Below are 22,617 nucleotides of genomic sequence, written 5' to 3'. Positions count from 1 at the left end.
CCATTTTTTGCAACCATTTTGAAAACAGTTTTCCATATCGACACTTACTTCCTACCTACGTTGTTTTTCTGTGCAAGATGTATCGAATATATATCACTCCATCCATGTTGCAATTCGTAATTTTCAAGTTGGCCTGAGGAACAATTTGAGGGAGGCTTTGTAGTCCTTTTTTTCACATATCTAATTGCTTTCTTCATTTTTAAGTAAGAAATTAAACAAAAGTAAGATTTTAAATAAAATATGTAAGCATAGTGATTAATATATGTACGTGAAATGATATTATGACTACAATATGAAATATTTTTATTTAATACATGTAATCTTTATTTTTCTTTTGGGTACGGTATTCCTGACTAAATAAACTGAATACTTGTAAGAAAAACAAATAGCTTATGAAATTGCTCTGTACTTTGTAACATTGGTACAATGGTAAGATCTTAAATGCTGTGTTGTGAAAACTTGAAGAGAAGTTTGAAACTGATTTTTGTATTTTAACATTATTCTTTAACTATGTGAAATAGAAATACACGAGTGTTGTCATTTGCAATAACGCACTTCTCAACAAAAAAAAATTCGCGTAACTTACTTTAGTTCTTAGATTGCACTTGAAATGATGAGTTATGATTATTTCAATGAGTAGTATATAGATTAATGAAATGGCATTATGACTACAATATGGATTTATATAATATATTTTTGTAACTATGCTAACTAAGACATTGTTCTCAATTTTTAATTAAAATTTAGAGAAACATTTCATTTATTATTTTCTTCAATAACCACAGAGAAAGGCTTTGGTTTCACTGCAAGTCCATCCATGGTGTCTGTAGATGGTGGAGCTTCATTCGGAGGGATAGAGAACGTAAATTTCTGTAACATCGCTGTTGTAAATTGGAAAAGGATCATTTTTGCAACACTTTCACCCAAACATCGCCTTCGTCCTGAAAATGAGATATAAAACGTTACTCAGAACCTTACATTAATCCTAACGTTCCTTTAAACCAATTTCCATTTCTTTAATTGGTATACATTACTTCAAAATCTAACTTTTTTCAGCAAATTGAGTTATGTTTAACTACTTTAGCAGACAAGTTTAAAAATTCTTTCTAATCATCAGATCTGACGACGCTACTCTTTTGTTTTTCTTTTGCTAACTGAATTATCCATATCAACATATTGGGTAAGTGAGTTACAATAAAAACTTCCAAAATTCACAAAAATTTCCAGCAGCTTAAGGTTTTATTAAATGAATTAAATAAGTGAGAAATATCAGTAAAAAATCACACTGTAAACGTTTTGAAGTGTACCTAACAGCCTTGAAAATTAGAAAAGTCGTCCATTATATACTATCACCGTGTACACAGTTCATTCCACTCTGTAGTTCTATTGTTCTTGATGTAGTGCGTAGTTTGCCCTAATATACTACTGCCAAAAATCCGAAATTGTGGCCGCCGCCTGACTGTTGCCAACCCAGGCATCTCATGTATTTCCCACTCCAGGTGTTTCTATTAAATCGATTATATATGATTAGTAAAAGTGTACAGCTGCAAAATAATTCACTTTTATGTTTGTGCTATAAATAATACAAATCCGCTATGTTTAGAGCATAACCTTGCTACTTTTTGAACTTTGGATCTGGTAATACAGACTCAGGTAGTTTTTTTTTATTAAAATTAATAATAATTAAAGTTATTATTATTAGTACTAGTAGTGGGAGTAGAGTAGGAATATTAGCTGTAGTAGTAGTAGAAGAAGTATTAGTTTTAACCGCACATAATGGTAATTAACTGTGTAATTTCAAGAAACATACTTAAATGTGTACAGATCAGATGTTTTCTTAAAATCTCGAAACTAGTTTCAAAACGGAAGGGAGTGGTAAATTCACTAAATCGTTATTAATCATTTCAACTAAACAAAGAAGGGTGATTAAGGAAACTCATAAAACTACATTATTCCACTAGAATCAAGTTTTTTCTTTGGTTTACGAACCCTAGTAGTGTTTTGTTTTCTAGTCGAGTTAATTTTACACTCTTTTTGATTCCAAGGAGTAAAGGTTGTGGTGAATACTTGAAAAACCAATCCACCACTGTATATCAAAATAAAATAATGTTTACGATACCAACAGGGTAATCAGTTATATGGACTTGGTGGAAGTCACTTCGGTAAAGTTTATACTTTATCACAAAAAATTAAGATAAGAAAGTTTCTCTTAGCTGGTTGCGATAAGATGTAAATATATGCTGATGTAAGTTCCCTTAAGAGCCGCCACTAGGTATAATTTAATTTAAATTTAAGAAGGGGATGAATTTTTAACTTCTTTACTCTTGATTGACTTGCAACACAACATCAATGAAGATTGCACAACTTTTAGAATTAGTAAATTATACTAGTTGAAATCCGCTTTCTTTACACGGGAAGTATAAATTTAAAGAATATATCTTTTTTAGAAATGAAACCTATACATAAGTACGTAAATAAATAAGGAAGAACAACGCGTACGTTGACGCTATCGCTATCGTTGACGCTATCGCTTCCCAGGCCAGCTGACATGTCTCTTCATGCTGAAACTTAAACCATTCTGATTGACACCTTACTGATCCCGAAATCTAAGGATTCGACATTACCACTTCACTACAACAGCGATTACTTTTACATGCATATAGATCTTATGTCAGTACTCAGTCATTTTGGACATTTTATTTCTCATCCCCAATGATGATGTTGGTTGGCTAAACTTGAATTTGAACCGAGGCACGGTGGATCAGATAGAGAGCACTTATCACTGATGCGTGCGGTCTCTGGTTTGATCTCCGTTCAAGTATGTAGACAACATCGTTCAAGTGGGCTTTTATCGGTGTACTCCCGTTTCCGCCCAGTTTCCCATTCTACCTAGTTTTCTACTATCATTCACTTAGATTCGTCTCCCTTAGCCTAACAGTCATAATCATGGGATGTAAAACTCAAAGATTTCATTCAATATGAACACCATCGGGGTTTAAAGTAGTCATCTGTAATATATGTAGTATCTTGTATTTCTTCTCTGTTTCTATGCTCTTCTTTTAGTTCCCTGTCAATCACCGAAAACCGAAAACCGGAAGGGCTTCGTATGCAATTAAACTTGGTTAAAAACTATCTGTGTAGGAAATGTAGGGGCTGTAGCAGGATATTTTCTATACGGAAATACAATGACAGATAAATATATTATTTTATCATTTTAATAAAATATTTTTACGGAAGTTACGGCCGAATATATTTATTTAATATGGAAGATAACATTCCTTTTACCAGTATAAATTGTTCCCTATTCTTGACAGTCGCACAGTTAAGGCAGAATTGCTTTTACCGGCGTACAGCGACATTATATTTTTTCTCGACTATTGTTCATGTCAGCAACATGAATCTGTATTAACATCTTCGACATAAAGTGTAGTATCCCATTATTTTATGTCGCCCTAGTGAGAGTGCTTCCACTCAATAACAGGAAATAATTGTAAAAAGAAAAGATACTTTTATGGGATGTTTTAATTCCCTCTGTTACTTCTCTCCTTCAAATATACTTGCAATAACCTGTACGCTACAGAAAAGCTATATCATTTTTTGTCTTTACGCCAAATAGAAGCTCGACTATAGACAATAAACAAACTCGACAGGTTTGAGGACCTAAAAAAAAGTACCGTATTATATGTTCATATATTTTTAATTGGCTCATTGTGGCCTTCTCTAACACTTTTCAATATGTCTGTACTTTTTGAGCGGTAACCTTGTTTATATATACCTATAATTAAAAACTTATTAAAGACAAAGCTTCCGAGTGAGTTTAAAGGTCACTGGAGGTATAATCTGAATCTATTTGAAAAAGATAAAATTTTGCAGGTTTCCAATATAATATGAAAAACCACGAATACACAATGTATATAATCATCTAGAACACTGGAGAATGGAAAAGATTTTAAGCATTATAATATATTTGTTTAAGGAGATTATATTATGTTAATTACTGTCCGGAACGATAAATCAAAATAGTTCAAGTGATGTCAGTCAAATGGTAACGCTTTGATAATTGAAACTGAAGGTCCAAACTCAGGAGCTCATAGAATTTTCTTCCATACAATAACGATATGTGATAAATCTAATTGCAATTAATAGAACAGTTCTGCTTTTAATATTTGTGAAGATACCTTTAATCAAAGTCGATTAGAAACAAAACAATATGACTCCACTAAGACTCACGTGAGAAACCAACCTCTGTAATCGAATCAATGAATGAACTGAGATCATGTATACCAATAGCGTACGCAGGAATTTATTTCGGGAGGGTTGCAAACTCAGTATGAGGTTATTTTATATTACAATTCCTAAAATTGCCCCTGAAATTAGGCTAGGTTTACGCAAAAGTCGAAATTTCGGGGGGAGGGGTACGTGCCTGAGTGTATTATATCACAAACTTACTTCAACAATCAGAAAACTTACGTCAACAATCACCGACAAACAGATGTTCTGATGACATCCTGAGCAATAATGTAAACAAGATTTCAAATAAGTCCTCATGATACATTGTGAAACTGTTATACTATTATAGATTAAAGCTTATTGTTTTGGTCAGATTTTATTTCTAATTAAGAAAAGGGAGTTCTAAAGCTAGATGAACGACATTCAAAGAATTCCATATTAATTTTATATTGTTAATTTATTTTATTTTTTCTGAAAATAATAGAACTGCGAAGTTAGTATAAAATTTTGTAAAATATTTGGTCGTATGTTTAAAATGAACCTCTTACCTCCACCAAACGTCAAAACATCTTCTGAATTTACAAGTTCTCCATTTTGTAGAAATCGTTCTGGTCTAAACTCATCTGGATTGATCCATTCCTTTTGCCAGTTGTTTACTGCAAATGTATTCACCCATATAATTGTACCCTGAAATTTCCGGCGATTATTCTTGTAAACAATGGTATAATACAACGTTATAATTAACATACCTAGCTTATTTGAAAATGAGCTTAGACATTGTACATGATTAGTTACTGATACTATCACATAGAGTGTGTCGAGTTGACACATGAAGTACCTACAATAATAGAATAAATGTAGGTAACCAAAATTGCGAACGATATAGCTTGAATTTTATAATGATGTATTCTGTTTCACTACACCACAACATTAATCGTTAATATGACAGAAACCTTATAAAATTAAGTATATCAAAACAGTTATAAAACTTTCAGGGTAGAACTAATTATTAAGCAAGTACGTAAAGTGGTGGCGTAAAACTAGAAGCGACCATAAACAATGGAGCTCGAAGACAGACCTGTATGTAATATTTTGAAATAGCAGTGGCCTACATATAATCAAAGCGAGATAGAGACCAACACAGATATGACTATGCCACATCTCTTAAAATGCTATCAAGATACTTTTAACATATCCATACACATACATGTAGATAGATGTATTAAGCATGGCTAATGTTATTTAATATTGCAGTTTCTAAAACATTTTATTGATTTTTTTCTATCCAACAAGGTTAGTAGCATACAAGTATGATGTTGATCCATAGTGATGGACTTAAGCAGTACAACAGAACGATAACGATAAGAGTATCATATACCAAATTTTCAATATAACTGTATATAATCACATTGTACTATCGGAATATATAGGTATTAATTACATTCTAAACATCATTAAAGTTATGAAAAGATGTTAATGTTACAAAACAAACACTTCGTTACTTCAATTGAATTGGATTGCAGACATAACGAGCTATACGAACATAAAATCGTTGTTTAACCTTAGTAGCAGCTACATTGTCACGATTATATTACTAAGTAGAAATTACTGAAGAATTAGAAAAAGTTCAAACCTAAGTATGAATAAGAACAATTTATAAAGTTACAATTGCCTCTAGCATCCTAAATGCAATAAGGAAACCAATCTTATTTCAAGAATTGAAAAGTCTAGACATACTCGAATAAAGATATGAAGAAAATCGAAAGTCAGGAAGCTTGTTGTTGTGTTTGATGGCGTATTTGATCGTGCTATATATAAAATATGTTTGGTGCAGTGTCATCCTTTTCAATTTTAAGAAGAACAGTGGCATTACGATGGCCTTCCGAGTCATATTTAGATCTCCTTTTCCAGTATATCTTAGCCAGTGTTTTGAGCCTACGTGTAATTGAATACTTTGGGGCAAAACCCGTTAAGTTTAAAAAGGGAACGTGTAAAGGAGGTAACTTCACAATGGTTTCTCTTCATCAAATTTTCTTCAAACTTGGCACCCATATACTAGACCAAGAATCAATCGGTCTCTTTGTTTTTTTGTTTCTTCCGGAAAATAAGTTCAGGGGACAAAGGGCCTCTTTTCAAAAAACGGCCCCCTTGTTTAAAGGACCACATTAAAGAAACGAAACACTGGCAATGCAAAGGTGACTTCAAAGTAGGAAATAAGGGATTTGTCGTTTTTGCGAAAAAAGGGCTGCAGGGGCAATGCCCCCTTCGAAATGAAAAAGAACCGCGCACAATTCTTCGGTGGAACTGCTTAAAACCGTGATATGTTGTAGATATGGTGTTCCTGAGAAAGGGCCTCGCTGGGCACAACTACAAATCCCTGACCATTTGGCCACTACAGATCCACTTTTTTTAAAACGAAGATAGTGATATTGTAAATTTCGGTTTAAAAAAATGACTGAAACTGTGATATTTTGTACATATTGTGATCGTGAGAAAACGTAACAATGGGCATAACCACCAATCAGTCATCGTTTGGCTACTACAGGGCTACATTTTTTAAAACAGCCGAAGATAGTGATATTCTGAATTTCGGTAAAAATGACTGAAACTGTGATATGTTGTTGATATTGTGATCCTGGGAAAAAAGTCTTAATGGGCATAACCACCAATCACTGACCGTTTGACCACAGCCGAAAATAGTATTATTCTGGATTTCTGTAAAAAAAAAAAAAAGAAAAGAAAAGAAAGAAAGAAAGAAAGAAAGAAAAGATGACAAGAAACCGTGATATCTTGTAGATATTTTGATCTTGAGAAAAGTCTGAATTTACACAACTATCCATCACTGACCATTTGGCAACTACAGCCACTTAAAAAAACTAAAGATAACGGTTTTCTGGATTTCGGTGAAATTGCATGAAAACGTGATATGTTGTAGAAATTGTAATCCTTAGAAGAAGTCTCAATTTGCACGACCATAGCATCACTGATGTTTTGGTAACTACAGGGCCATTTAAAAATAAGTGCTGAAGGTAACGGTATTCTGGATTTTGATGCAGATGAAAGAAAGCGTGATATATATATATATATATATATATATATATATATATATATATTGTAGGTGTCGTGAACTTACACTTTAAGGCTTTCAGGGTTTTCACCGGTTCCGCAAGATGAACATTTGAATGTTGTCTATGCTTAAATGACGTTGGCCGCTACTCTTCGCACTATTTTTTCGGGTTATGCGATAGGACTTTTCAGGTTTTCATACAATTCTAACAAAATTCCAGAGTATCCTTACCTTCTGTTGTTTTAAAATATATGGCCCAGTAGTTGCCAAATGATCATTGATTGGTGGCTGCGTATATTGAGGCCTTTTTTAGGTTTACAATATCAGCAACATATCACGCTTTGAAGTAATTCCACCGAAATCCAGAATACCGTTACATTCAGCATTTTTTTAAAGTGACCCTGTAGTGGCCAAACGGTCAGTGATTGGTGGTTATGCCCATTAAGACTTTTTCCCAGGATCACAATATCTACAACATATCTCGGTTTCAGTCATTTTTTTTACCGAAATTCAGAATATCACTATCTTCGGCTGTTTTCAAAAAAGTGGCCCAGTAGTAGCCAAACGGTCAGTGATCTGTCGTTGTGCCCATTGAAACTTTTTCTGAGGAGCACCATATCTACAATATATCACGGTTTTAAGCAATTCCACCGAAATCCAATTTACATAAGGATTGTGCCGGATCTTTTGTCATTTCGAAGGGGGCATTGCTCCTGCAACCCTTTTCTTGCAAAAACGACAAAACTCGTATTTCCTACTTTGAAGTCATATTTGAAGTGACAGTGCTGAATGTAGAGTTTTGTTTCTTTAAAGTGTCCCTTTAAAACAAGCGGACCATTTTTTTTTTTTAAAAAAAGAGTATCTTTGCTCCCCTTAACGTATTTTCAGGAAGAAGCAAAAATACGTGTCGATTTATTTTTGATCTAGTATATAGGTCCCAAGTTTGAAGAAATTCGGATGAAGAGAAACCCTTCCGAGGCTATCTCCTTTACACTTTCACTTTTTGGACATAACGGGGTTTTGCCTGATAGTCTTCAATTATAGATTGAATTATTTTAAAACATTACAATTTGTTTCTAAAGTAAATAAGTGACATATTAGTAATACATCTTAGTTACCGTGTGATAGGAGAAATACACGACTTATATGTTTATCCACAGATTCTTACATCATCAGTGTCGTGTTAAGCTGCAGGCATTATAATATAGATCCCAACCTTCTCATGCTTAACCATCATTTCTTCTGCACACGTTTTAGAACAGAAATACAAACATGGCGTAACAAAAGCTTACGAACTTTGGTTTTCTTGTAAGTTATTAGAGTATAATTCCAGTGTGTGTGTAGTTAGCGTAAAAAGAAGGTTTGTAGAATTTCTAGTTTTGTATAACTAAAGTATAGTGTTGGAAACATTAGAATCAATGAAATAAAATATACAAGTGACGTAGTTGTACTACCAGGACCTACAAATGTCTGTGCTAGAAACGAAAAAGAAGTTAGTTTAACTGTGACAATATGGAAAAAACTAACCTTATGTGTAAATTGTATAATCTAACGTAAACGCGGGCTACTTGAGCCCATATTTTGAACCTTCTAACATAAATTTGTGTAAATTGTGTACAACAAATTTTTCTTTGACATAATAACCTTATATTGAGAACCTACAGTTCATTATGTATAGGTAAGCGGACAGTTCGCAATGTTTGTGATGGAGTAAATATTTTATAATTGGGTCTTTTATCTGGGCTCATGTTAACCTTACGATTGGGTTCTTGAACGCAAACTGTAAGTCCAATTTATACTACCATTTGAATGCAGTTTGGGAGGAAATAGGTTGATGGTTATTAGAATAACGTAATTTCAGCACACCCACATACATCAAAACGTTAATTTCAATAACAAATATGAATTTTAAAAAGTAACGTTGATCACTATTTGTCAGATATTTTAGAAACATTAATAGGTATATAACAGAGTTTGTAGCCCATTTAAAGTAAACAAACCTGTCTTGATTAATTCTGGGCTCCTATTTTTATTACATCTTCACATTTATACACTAAGACGCCCATCTCTTTGGGCCACCTCCATGCCTTCCGTGTAGGCTGTATGCAGTCGACTCGAAAACATTCTGCTTTTATAGCGAGGACGACTCCTCGATATTCTCTCCAGTTTCTTTTTATCAGAAGAAAATTGCCTATTTCGAGGTCATCTTTCGATATAGGTGCCTCGGTAGATGCTGATTTGGCTTCGGTCTGGCCACAATTCATAGTCAACTGTCCTACATGTTCCTCATCAGAATTGTCGATGCTGATGTCGCTGTCACCTCCTGATTTCAAACTGAATGTGTCATCTTCTCCTGATGTGGAGTCTTTCAATGTTTGCTTTCTTTTTCAAATGGTGATGTTGGTTGTTTTGGAAGACGCTTTCCTTTTTTGGACATTTTCCTGGTGATTACTGTTGGGCTCAAGTAACCCACGTTTGCAGATAACCTGCACTAGTTGTACTTAACCACAAATTGTTCGACTAATGAGTTATTTAGGACATGAATAGTCCTCAATTGGTTTTGATACTAAACTAAATATGAAATGTATGCACTTATCTACAGTTTTAGGCTATTCCTAATATATGTCGAGACGGAAGTATGCAGCGAGAAATCAACAACAAACTTTGGTGTAGATTGCATAACCAGTCCTGCCACTAGCTGTGACTTACAAAACTTGCTAGACCTCTACGCGGGTCTGCCTAGTACTGTTATCTACCAGCCAAGCACTGAACTACGTAGTTCTATTGGTGTTGAGAGTCCACAGAGAACTAAACAATATTTTTCGGATTTGGGCTCAAGTTAACCTGCTGGGGTCACGTAGCCCGTCTTTACGGTATTTTTATTATTACTAGTATTATTATTAGTATTTTAACACTCCCGGACTAATTAATTCATATCTTTCTGAAAAAAAACTGTAATTAAAATAATTTTAATCTATTTACCTTAGTTATTTTATAGCCCAGTAGATTGATGTCCTTCAGTGCTTTTCTTGGAATTAATGGTATTACAGGCATTATTCTCTGTACTTCGAGGACAGTTGCGACTGTATAAGGCATCCTAATTCGAATAGAATACAGTTTGATGTAAGTGTAACACATATATATTATATTATATAACACATATTTCTATCTATATAACAACATAATACAAACATTACTCATTTACTGTAGTAGTTTCAGAGGCAACTAAATCAAGAAATATATCACTTACCTCTTGGCATGAAGAGGAAAGCAAGGTGTATCGTTTATTCCTACGACATCCATTATTTCTTTCTGGACCTTCCTCTGAACGTCAGGATACAGCACAAGATATAACACAATGAAACTTAAGGTATTAGTAGTAGTATCGAATCCACCAAACACCATATCTTTAAGTATGTCAATGCACACTTCAACTGAAAAGAAGGTAATTTAAGCACAGTAGGATATGAGCATAGAATTAGAGTGACAATCCGTTGTAACCACTTTCCTTGTGTTCATACAGATAAACTCCTTTCATGTATTTAATTTTTAAACCTTTTACACGATAATAATGAACTAAAGAGCCGAATGCTTCACATTTATTTATCTCTATTCGAAAAGTTATCTGTGTCTAAACAATCCACATACACACGCTGAGAAAGTGAGGAACACACTCAACCAAAGAAGATTAAAAACTACTAAAGCTGAGTGGTAAATATTCTCATGCCGTGCTGTGTGTACATCCCGCGTTTGTAATTTCGAATCCAAGTTGAAAATGTAAAAGAAAAATACAAAATAAACATAAAAGAGTAATAAAACGTAAAACCACAAAAGAAAATCAGAACAGTTTGTTCTATTGTGGGATGGTGGGTTTATTTTTTTATAATTTTTATAGTTTTTGTTTTTGGTTGGGTAGTTTTTTTTTTTTTAATTCCATTCTTGTTTTTCCAAGCCGTGCATTTCTGTCGACGGGAATGAATTTTCTTGCACTCATTTCTCTTCACCGCGTTGGTCCCATTCTGATAATACAGTCAGAGCGTGCTTATGGGATAGCCAGGGGTGAAATATAAATTATCCTTGCAAGCGGCACTGTCTGCAGTTGTAGTGTTAACACACATATTGATTTTATAAATATATATTCAAAACTATTTATTAGGCGTACTAACAACACTTTCAAATCAGATCCGGACACACCCCAAAAGAAGTGAGAGCTAGACGAACTCTCAAATTGTAGATAGTGTGGAAAATACAAGATTAATGACCCTGTAGTCCGATATTGTAATTGTATCTGCCACTCCTCCGATATTTTTAATTAAAGATAAAGATGCTGATAGTGTCAATACTGAAGCAACTCGCCCGACTGCTATCAAGGGATTGCCCCCTTTCCCCATTAATAAAGTTACTACCCATAACGTCCGATAGGTTAAAGATTTAAAAAAATACAGAATGGCACCTCTTTGACAGAAACGGCGAACGATAGAATAATAAGCGAAAAGAAAAACTACTCAATGTGACCAACATTGCACCAGTGTATGTGCTGGTAGAGCCCCGTAATCAACTGAACGTTTCTCACGGTGTAATATCATGTTGGGACCTCCTAAATGTCACCGAGGAAGTGGCTGATCAACATGTAGATATAGTTCGCAATTTAATACTCAACTAATCTTTTAACTAAAATTGAATCGCATATTAAGAATGAGATAGAAATAAATGGGTTTAGTATTTTAATGAGTCCATAGTTACTGTATGCGTTTGTAAGAATTACACGAAAAGTAGTTGTTGCTAGGGGATTATCTTCCACATTGAGAACAAAATAATTAAGATTGTGAAAACTGATTGAAATATTTAATAAAATCATATATAAAAGAAATAAATCAAAATAATAAATGACAATCAACATTCCTCTCCAACAAAGAATATAATATGATTAATTATGGTATTTTAATACATCTACTCCCTAGAAATCTGAATATATATATATATATATATATATATATATATATATATATATATATATATATATATATATATATATATTACTCAGATATGTGTAAAAGGAAGATTTCGTTAAGTAACTGAAAAATAATGCAAAGATAAGAATACTGCATACTGAATGCAATATCAATATTATACGTCTTTTGCGAGACTATTTGACAAACTACATAAGGATGTTCTAATTGGAAAAAGAAATTAAAAGGAATCTAGTAGCCATGTACAAACTACTCAGGCACAAACTCTGCACTGTTCTTATACTTCCTATTCTTTTAAATTTATAATAAATACTAACAGTAACCAATGTTGTAGATTGCCATAAGTCAAACTAACAATAATAATGACAAACATTCTCGTAAATCTCTTCAATTTACAATAAACACAATCACTAAAAGAGAATTGGTCTTGGAATCTGGTCAGGCAGTGGCTAGTATGCTGTAAGGGACGTCAAGAGACACTGGCGTGCAAGTGCAAAAGTTCAACAGACTCCAATCAGAAGCTCACATCCGCCAAGAATTTACTAAGCAAGAACATATATTATTTTAATAAAAGATTCCGACTAACATATTAGTAATCACAAAAATAATCTATTCAGAGGCTCACCAGTTACACTTGAATCTTCTTTATGCATTTCCTGCAGCAGGAAGTCAATTAGATGTCGTAAGTTATTGCTACTGTAATCGTTACTATTCCTTTCCAATAAACCCTGTAATGAGAAATAACACATTAGCTTTATATATATTACGATTTTGCGATATTACGATATTACGAGTATTTACGATTTTGTTTCGTGGGGCTTTGCTAACTTTCGGGAGAGGCTTTGCCTGAAAATGTGAAAATTCTGCAAGATATTGAATATACTTTACTATAGTAAGTAAGATTTCAGGGGGGCTTAAATCCGGAAGCCCCCTAAATACGCCACTATATATATATATATATATATATATATATATATACAGAGGTAGACATAAAATGTATAAACACTTCATGCAGGACACGTAAGTTTGGCACTCCACTGTTCAACACGTGTTGCGTTTGCCGATCGTTTTTTATTTTCAATGTGTCATTTGGATCATCCTCTTCCGTCAGCAGTAAGCAGTTCACCTGTGAGTGTCGTGGTGTGAAAGTTAGTGTATAATTTGGGCGACCTGACATATTTCCAAAAAGGCATGATCGTTGGTTCAGGTCTGGTTGGAGTTTCAGTGGAAACAGTGGCGAACATTGTGGGCGCATCGAAAGGCACTGTGTCTAATGTTACGAGGGCATATACAATTCATGGGCAAACGATGTCTGCAAAACACAACAGTGTTCGAAATACAATCCTGTCAGATAGGGACCGGAAGGCATTAAAACGGATTGTAGCAGGTAAAGACAGGACAATTGCAATGGAAATTACGTCTTACCTCAATTCCGGCCTACACAACTCAGTTTCATCGAAAACAGTGTGACAGGAATTCGTAAAATGAAATTTCATGCGAGGGCCGCTATCGACAAACCCCTGGTCACAGCAGTTAACGCGAAGAGGCGTATCCAGTGGTGCAAGAACCACAAGGCATAGACTCATGAACAGTGGAATCTGGTAATGTGGTCCGATGAATCGACCTTCGCCTTGCTTCCAACAACCGGTCGTGTTGACATATGGAGAACACCGTCACAGGTCTATGATACAGACTGTCTGATCCCAACTGGAAGGCTTGGGGATGGTTCTGTTACAGTATGGGCAGTGATATCGTCGTTTACTGCAGGACCCATCATAGCCCTGCATGGAGTGATGAATATTAAGGCATATGAGGCTACTTTGGGAGACCAGGTTCTACCCATGTCCCAAATATTGTTCCCTGATGGTGATGGCATCTACCAAGAAGATTTGGCAACCTGTCACTCTGCAAAAACAGTGAAATCATGGTTTGAGGAGCATGACTAGGAGTTATTACACCTCCCCTGGGTCTCACAATCACCAGATCTGAACATTATTGAGCCATGGTGGTCAGAGTTAGAAAGACATATTTGGTCTCACTACTCTCTATCAGCATTCCTTAAGGAACTGGAACATGTTCTGGACTGACCCTGGTACAAAATTCCACACATCACGATTCAGGAGCTGTATATGTCCATTCCACGTCGGATCCAAGCTGTTTGGATGCAAAATGATGCCCCACACCATACTAGGTATGATTGTCACACTTTTGCAAACGTTTTAGATTTTTTCGTGTCTAACCCCTGTATAAATACTAGCATCAGTTACCCGCTTCGCTCGGTTAAATTAAGAAAAAAATACTAATATGTTCCGTTAGTCACTCACATTTTACTATTATTAAAGCGCTCTTCCGTATTGACCACATTCGATGATTTTTATACAGCCGTCTCCCCTCCCTATGCTGCGGGGCATGGCATCAGAAGTGTCATTGTGCATTTCAGCGATCATGAAAACTATAAATTTGACGTTGATATTGGTCATTTCCATCATTTTATATATATATCTCCCTCCCGCTCCCAACTTTCAGGTTGAATTTGGATTTAAACGGCATCAGGTGTGTCACTCTCCATTTTAGCGACCCCGATAACTATGAATTTGACACTAATATCGGTCAGTTTCTATCATTTTGAATACCTCTCCCCTTTCCCACCATTAAGTTACTACATCAAAGTGATATGACAAAACTCATATCTGGTTAAAACTTCAGGGTGGTTTAAGAAATATTAAGTTTTATATATCTCCAAATCCTATCCACTCCGCTAAGTTCTATCGTCAAAGTGAAATGATAAAAAGTTCCCAGCTTTGAACCTTATCTAAGTTGAAAATTTGATTGAGATCGATCGGGTAGTTCAAGAGTTATGATCTTACTTTTATATTTATAGTCATAGTCACTTTTATTTTTATAAATATTAAATTTAGTATATCTCCCCGTCCCTTTGGTTACTCCGTCTGAGTGAAATGATAAAAACACACCAGGCCCGAACCTCATCTATTTTGAAAGTTTGATTGGAAGTTTGGTTCAAGAGTTACTAAGTTTTATTTATTTTTTATAATTCCCGTCTCCTTCACCTCCCCTAAATTCTACCGTCAAAGTGAATAGCTGAAGACACTCCTAGGTCAGAACCTTATCTACGTCAAATCTCTCTCTCTCTCTCTCTCTCTCTCTCTCTCTCTTTATATATATATATATATATATATATATATATATATATATATATGGTGTGAGAAAAAATACGGCAAAATATCAGGGGTGGATTCCTTGGGGTAACAACTAAAGAAAAATCATATAACTTCATGTCGGGACATGCATCGTTATAGAGTCACGGGCATTGAACTGCCTGACAGTGTGAAATCGTGACATTCTGGACGCCCCTCAATGTGACTCTTTTTAAACGTCAAAAGCTCAGCTCCTAATTTGAATTTCATTTCTGGAAAAGTTACTTGACGCATATAATATTCATATAGCAATTTCCAAAAACTGAAGGAAAACAGATTTGGAGAATAATAAATATTATTACAGTCTAACATTCACAGAAGTAGTCATCTTTTAAAATATATATTTAGGATGACGGATTGACTAAATATTTGCCCTCTCTAATATTTATAAGTGAAGTATTTATGAATACAGTTGGCAATATGTTTTTATTTCCAGAGGCGTCGCGTATGCTCCTTTGAAGTAACACATACATATTCGGGCAGGTTTTACTCTTCTACATACTCTTCCACATCTTAATATAGAGGTACACAATGGAAGTAGAAAATAAATTTGTTATTATATGGAATATTAGCTACAGCTATTGATTAACATTTATTCTGATTATTTCCTCCAACTAGTATAAAGAAATTTAACTTAAATGAAATTGCAGTACCATACTCACTTTACTATCCTGTCCTTTGTTCAAATCAAAGTAACTTCACTATTCTTTACTTACATACACTGTGATATTTTCATATTAGTTACCGATATATGAAATAGTTGCAGGTAGTGTAGCATTACTGATAACTGAATATCGTATTTTGTCGGAAAATGTAATGCGAATATAGCTCTTAAGGAACATGTTCAAAAATTTCAACAATGAAAATTAAGCAATTAAACGATAAATCATAACTAGATATTATTAAATGACTTACCTTGATATATCCATTAATGCACTCTTTTACTTTTATTTGTTTATTGTATGATGTAAATTCTGGTGCAATATAACGAAGAGATGGAAATGCATTAAGAATCAGTCCAGACTTCGTTATTGCTGTTTCTAATTCTTCAATCAGATTTATCATCTCTAGCAACAATGGATCATCGTAACTGAATGTATGTCCTGTAACAATATTCCAAAGACAATTGATAGCTGGAGCATGAAATATGTGATCTATCGAGACAATTTTGGATCCACATTCACGAATGTTCTTCTGTAACATTGTTATGAAACGTAAACTCTCGTCTGAAATCGTTGAGTGCATGATATTTCTTCCGAATCCCAAATAGCTTAGTGATCTTAAACATAATCTTCTCCTTTCTAAGACAGAGGACATATTTCCAAATATTATTCCTGAAATGAATAAACACTTATAAATTATGTAAATAAGTCACAAAAGAATTTTTGCTGGGAAAGTAATTGAAGCACCCCTATTACTCGGATAACGTCCCTAGCTGCTGGTTTTATTTTTTCCTATTGTACTTCTGAAATATGCTACAAGTTTTTTTTTTCTCGAAGTCACTAAAATATAACATATATCGTTGTTCAGCGAGTTAACCAATTATAACACGAAATTAATTTTGTGATCGTACCACACTCATATATGTACAAACACACACACACTCACACACATAGATAGATAGATAGATAAATAAATAGCTAGCTAGCTAGATAGATAGATAGATATAAAGATAGGGAGATAAATTGATTGATTGATTGATATAGATACATATAGACAATATATTCATTTTAGAAAGACAAAGGAAAAATCTGTAATAAAAAAAATTGACAGCAGATATGTAATTTTAAAATTTGCTATAAAATCAATTTCATATTTTCAACAAGATTGTGCTTAGGTATTTACAAAAATAATTTCTAAAGTACTAAATTGTTATTCTCTGTACCATGCAATGTAAGGATTCATATCAAATCAAAGTTATGATGGCCCTTCATGGTTTCGACACATATCAAGATATACATGACAACTTTACCCTAATATTGCCACATACATAAACACAAGTTACGTATCATTCGTATTTTATAATTCACATTTCATTACTTATGATTATTGTCAAAATATAATTCAACCGGTGCCACTAAACATGTACCTGTACCAGAATCAAAATAGAAAGCTTGTCAATCCTAAATTTTTATGGGAATTAATTCTGTAAACACCAACAAATAAACGTATACACTAAATCGTACTTGTTTCTTTGACATTAATTTGGTGTGACTATACTTACGATAGTAAGCAACATTCTAGGGAACGAAACTCATTTGAAAAATTTTATGAATACTATAATTGCGAAGTAATTGAATTGGGAAAATAAATTAGCATTTTTATCTGCAAAGACTTTTATTTTACTAAGGTATTACTAATCTAAATACGTAGTGAAATATTGTGCAGTGCTTGGAAACGCTGCCATACTTGCTTGTTATACAGGCAGGAGGCATACTCGCTTGTTATAACCCAGAAACACGCACAGGAAGATAAGTCGCTTACTGAGCAGAAGATGAACGAAATCCGAACAGAAGGCTAGCATTTGGCAGAAAGAATTATATGCTCTTATACATTCCTTACGTAATTTCGTTACTTTCTATTGAAAAGAAAATTTAACCTTTATGTGGACGGTGAATGCTTAGCTACACTAAATACACAACCCGATAAGGTTGGCCAATATACGAGATATTAGTTATAATTAGGCGACCATGACTTCAACGTAAATATTTGCCAGGTTCTAAATACCCAGCCAACATCTTTAGTAACAAATATAATAATGACATCTGTGAGTTTTACGTCCCACGTTTATGCCGGTTAGGTTAAGAAGACGGTGATGATGAGTAATGAAGAGTAGATTGTACATCACTTTGTAATTAGAGTAATGGACACGGATGTGGTAATGACACTACTTTAATTGAAGATGAAGAAAGTGATGATGAAGCTGTCACCAAAACCAACTTTTTTGAGAAGGAAGTTAACGAAAACTGTGAATATTCAATTGCAAAACGCCATCGAGAAAACTAAATCTCAAAGTACACTGGTATACTTAGAACTTTTGTTTAAGTTCATTTATCGTCGCAAGGCTTTTTACTTTGCATGTGAATGAAATACCTTGCGAGGGTATTGCTGTACTTCCTCTCTCTATATCCGTGTCATGTGCAGTGTGCGATGGGCAAGACGAAGGACGTAAGTGCGCTTCAGCGTGGTCAAATCGTAAGGGTCAGACACCTGGGTAGCTCGATTTCGAAAGTTGCTGCGCACTCGGATATAGGAAGGGAACTGTACCGAGAGTATATTGTGAGTACCTGGTTCCCAGTAAAACCGCACCCGTACGGGGAAACTGTCGCGGTCATTGGCGTGTCGACGACAGGAGTAAACGCTGAGTGGCCTGCATCGTAGCAGCCGATAGACAAGCCACATTGCATCAAATTGCAGAGAGCCTCAATGCAAGACAACAAAGTTGTGTACGCAGCCTGCTCGCCATGGAGTACAGAAGCCATCAACCCACGCGAGTATTCCTTCTAACAGCACAACACAGGAAACCAGATCTAGCATGGGCAAAGGAGCACTGCCTCTGGACCGTGGAAAGTGGGAAAAGGTTCCCTGGACAGTTTCACATTGGTACATACTGATGAACCGGTAAGGGTGCGTCGCAAACCGGAATAGGAAATGGATCAGTCGTGACAGCAGGCCGGGAGTGGTGGTATTCTCATCTGGGGTATATTTATGTGGAGTGAAATTGTTCCCCTAATACGTGTAACACAGTCCCTGACAAGTAATCGCTACCGCGATATTCTGGACGACCATGTCGTGTCATTCGCTCGGCTTCTACGTCCATGTGGTGACCTCATCTTCCAGCAGGACAATGCGCCGGCTCACCGCTCTAGGACTGCATCAAACTGGTTTGATGAGCACTCCTCTGATCTGGCAAAACGGTCATCGGACAAGATCTAGCACATCTGGGGCGCCATGGAACGATGCCTTCGGCTGTTGGCCCTCTCCCAACTAAACTACAAGCCTTGTGAGAGACTTTGCAGCTGATATGGATTGAAATTCCACAACAACCCTTCAGGTACCTTGTGGAGTTCATGCCGCGGCGGGTAGCCTCCGTTATCAAAGCGAAAGGTGGAGTTACACGCTATTAGATAGGTGTCTATATTTCAATTGCTGATCAGTATATATTGTCTTCCTTTTTATAACTACAATACTTTTAAGTTTAGTAATTAATTAGATGCACACAGGAATCTAAGCACAATTATAAAAGCTAGTACGTATAGTGAAATAGTGAAAATCATGAAACAGGATATGATGGTATTTGCTACAAATAGAATACAAAACGCGCCTCAAATAATTCCGGTAAGTATATTTTCCTTCACTTTTACTAATTAATCCCTTGTTTAAATTGCAATTTTTATTTTTCCTAATTTATATTTTCAAGCACTAATAGATAAAACTTTTAGGTACACTGAACGTTTGGTAACGCCAACGCGCAGAAAGTGATCACCTATTATATAACCGATATATTGGAAGTATAATAAAGAAAGAATGATACATTGGGTTAGAAGCCAGAAGACAAAAACTAAGTGCTGGGAAAATTTCAAGATGGCATACTGCTTATTTATAATGGTAGGGAACCACCAAGTAGAATTTTGGGACTGTTTTAGTATTTGGGTAGTGCGCAATTCGATGACATTTGAAGCTTCATTGCGCATCTCTATTATTGTATATTGTGGCAATATGAACAACGTTTTAAAGCTTATGAAATTTCCAACAACTTTTATTCGAGCACTTTTTCACATTTCTAATCTGTTAAGTTGTATAAGGCAATGAAAAGAATATGTCCCCTAATACCGATCACATTTTTTAAATTTATCTTAGAGTTATGCAAAAGCCGTTACTCCGCGAAAAGTGATAATAACTTGTTGCATAGCCTATAATATTAGAAGTATAATAAAGAAAGAGTGATCCTTCTACGTTAATTAGTTTAGAAGTTATGTGGCATAAGCTAAGTGCATGTGAGAAAGTGAATATGGCAGACTATTTATTCAAAATGGAGGAAAAACGCAACTGGAGTTTTTTGTTTGGATTTTCTGGATACTAATAAAGAAGAGATCACAAACAAATTGCAGAACGTTCCATCTTTTTATTCTAAATGTCTACCTTAAACCTTATGTTGACTGCACTATAATATGTCCCACTATATAGACAAAAACTTAACAAATCGTCTAGACATATCATTACCTTTGAAGAGAATGAAATTATCGGCGCCTGCTCTTCACATTAATAAACACACAGTTCAGACTGAAAACACAGAATCTGATATTAACATCAATTAAATTTTAGCTTTTTTTTTAAAAAAAAAAAAGTGTAGTAATTCAAGAATAACTCACCTCCTTCCTTATCGTACATATAAGCAGCAACTGGAAACATGTCACGTCCTTCTGTTTCTCTTCTTGTAAGTACTTGAACAGCTGCTTCTTTGTTGCTAACAACAATTTGAATATAACCAGATTGGTTGAAAGTATAAATTGGTCCATATTTTCTACTTATGTACGTAGTTACTTTACCCCAGGAACGAAACTTCATCCAAAGATAAACATGATACCACGTATTCCCAATTAACGGGATGGACATTGGTGCTTTTTAGCCAAAAAGAAAAAGACATGTTGTTATTATACATTTGAAACAATTCCACGTAATTAAGTATTTTACATTTGAGGAAGATAATTTCAGATACAAAGATAAATAAATTAAATAACTCTAAAATCTATAACGGATTATAAAAAGAAACTTCAAAAGTTGCATTATCATTAATGGATGCATATTTGACAGCTTGCTAACCTAGTGGCTATAGTACAGGGTGATTAAAAGAGACAGAAACTTTTGAAAGTTTTATTGGCAACAGTGAGAGTTTTTAACACTGTATAACGTAGGCCAGTCTGTCAACGACAACCTACATTTAGTTATCATGAATGCTTGGAGTGGTCTGCAACCTGCTTCCGCGATCAAAGCGTTTTACAAGAACAATGACTGTGTAGAGGGGTCATGTAGAGAATTCCGCCGTCATTTTAATTTAGGATGCCACGGGCACAAGACAATCCTATGGAACAACACCAGCATCCATTGCACAGCAACAAATTTACTATATGGTATACTATGCCATCATTCAGTGTGAAAGCCCTTATTGTTTTAAGGGGAAGAACGGCCATACGATTTCAGTTACATCGAATCGTTACGTCGCCATGCTTGAAACCTTTGTTGTGCAACAACTACAGAGATTTCCACACATTATTGGCACAACCTGGTTTTAGCAAGATAGATCAATGTCCAACACAGCACGAATGTCGATGTCTGTTGTATGCCAATTGTTTGTGAAAAGCGTAATATCGAAAAATTGGTGACATTCAGTGGCCCCTGAGATCCCCTGATTTGTCAGTTTGTGGTTTCCTTTTGTGTATTCTAAAATTGCATTATTTCTACTATTAAATGAGATATTTTTCTGTAAAAGATGTTTTCATCAATTGTTTAATTTCAAAATTTCCCGCTTTCTTTAATCACCCTTTATATGTCTATGTGTATGAATACCTTATACAATACATCCTGTCCTGCATAGTTTTACTACTGACAAAGTAGATAAGTAGAAATAAAACTATACTTTACATTCTCGTATATATATTGTTACGGTACGCCATGTTAAGGGTCTTTTTTATGGATTTAATTTTCATGAAACACAAAGAACAAGACATGTGCGTTGCAGAGTAGCCTGTTCCGCGTGTAGAAAAAAATGTGACAATGATTCCGCTCACTTCTATTTTATACCCAAGGCGAAAGAAAAAAGTGTTCAAAGTGGCGTGTTTCCCAACACGTACAGGTAATTACGACAAGTGTAGGATACTATTAGTAACCTGTAATAAATCTTCCAACTGCTTCCATCGTGTGTATTATACGAACTCAAATATTACTACACAACATGCTTAGGTAGAAAATAGAATATACAAAGTGCAAGATGCAGACAAAAAGATAAAATGTAGAAACCCTAATATCCAAAGTTGAAATGTAGTACCAAACTGAAAAGTTTTAGTCCATAAGATGATAAGCAAACAATGTCACTGTACTGCGACCTTAAGAAATATACACCGATATTACATGTAAC

General features: G+C 34.8%; 1 protein-coding gene across 1 annotated transcript; it reads right to left on the bottom strand.

Moving 5' to 3' along the window:
- Positions 1–756: 756 nt before the first annotated feature.
- On the bottom strand, positions 757–21,098 carry LOC145676533 (methyl farnesoate epoxidase-like). The gene is made up of 7 exons (XM_081747363.1): positions 20,855–21,098; positions 16,398–16,816; positions 12,893–12,995; positions 10,548–10,731; positions 10,280–10,394; positions 4,779–4,938; positions 757–941 (listed from the first exon to the last, which is right to left on the bottom strand). Exons 1-7 carry the CDS (start codon positions 21,096–21,098, stop codon positions 757–759), a joined length of 1,410 nt encoding a protein of 469 aa, XP_081603489.1.
- Positions 21,099–22,617: the final 1,519 nt, after the last annotated feature.

This window comes from Thermobia domestica, unplaced genomic scaffold (assembly GCF_964235325.1).
Source record: "Thermobia domestica unplaced genomic scaffold, izTheDome1.hap1.1 HAP1_SCAFFOLD_200, whole genome shotgun sequence".
NCBI classification, from domain to species: Eukaryota; Metazoa; Arthropoda; class Insecta; order Zygentoma; family Lepismatidae; genus Thermobia; species Thermobia domestica.
Note: the sequence above shows the minus strand (reverse complement) of the source record. Positions and strands in the feature narration are given on the sequence as shown.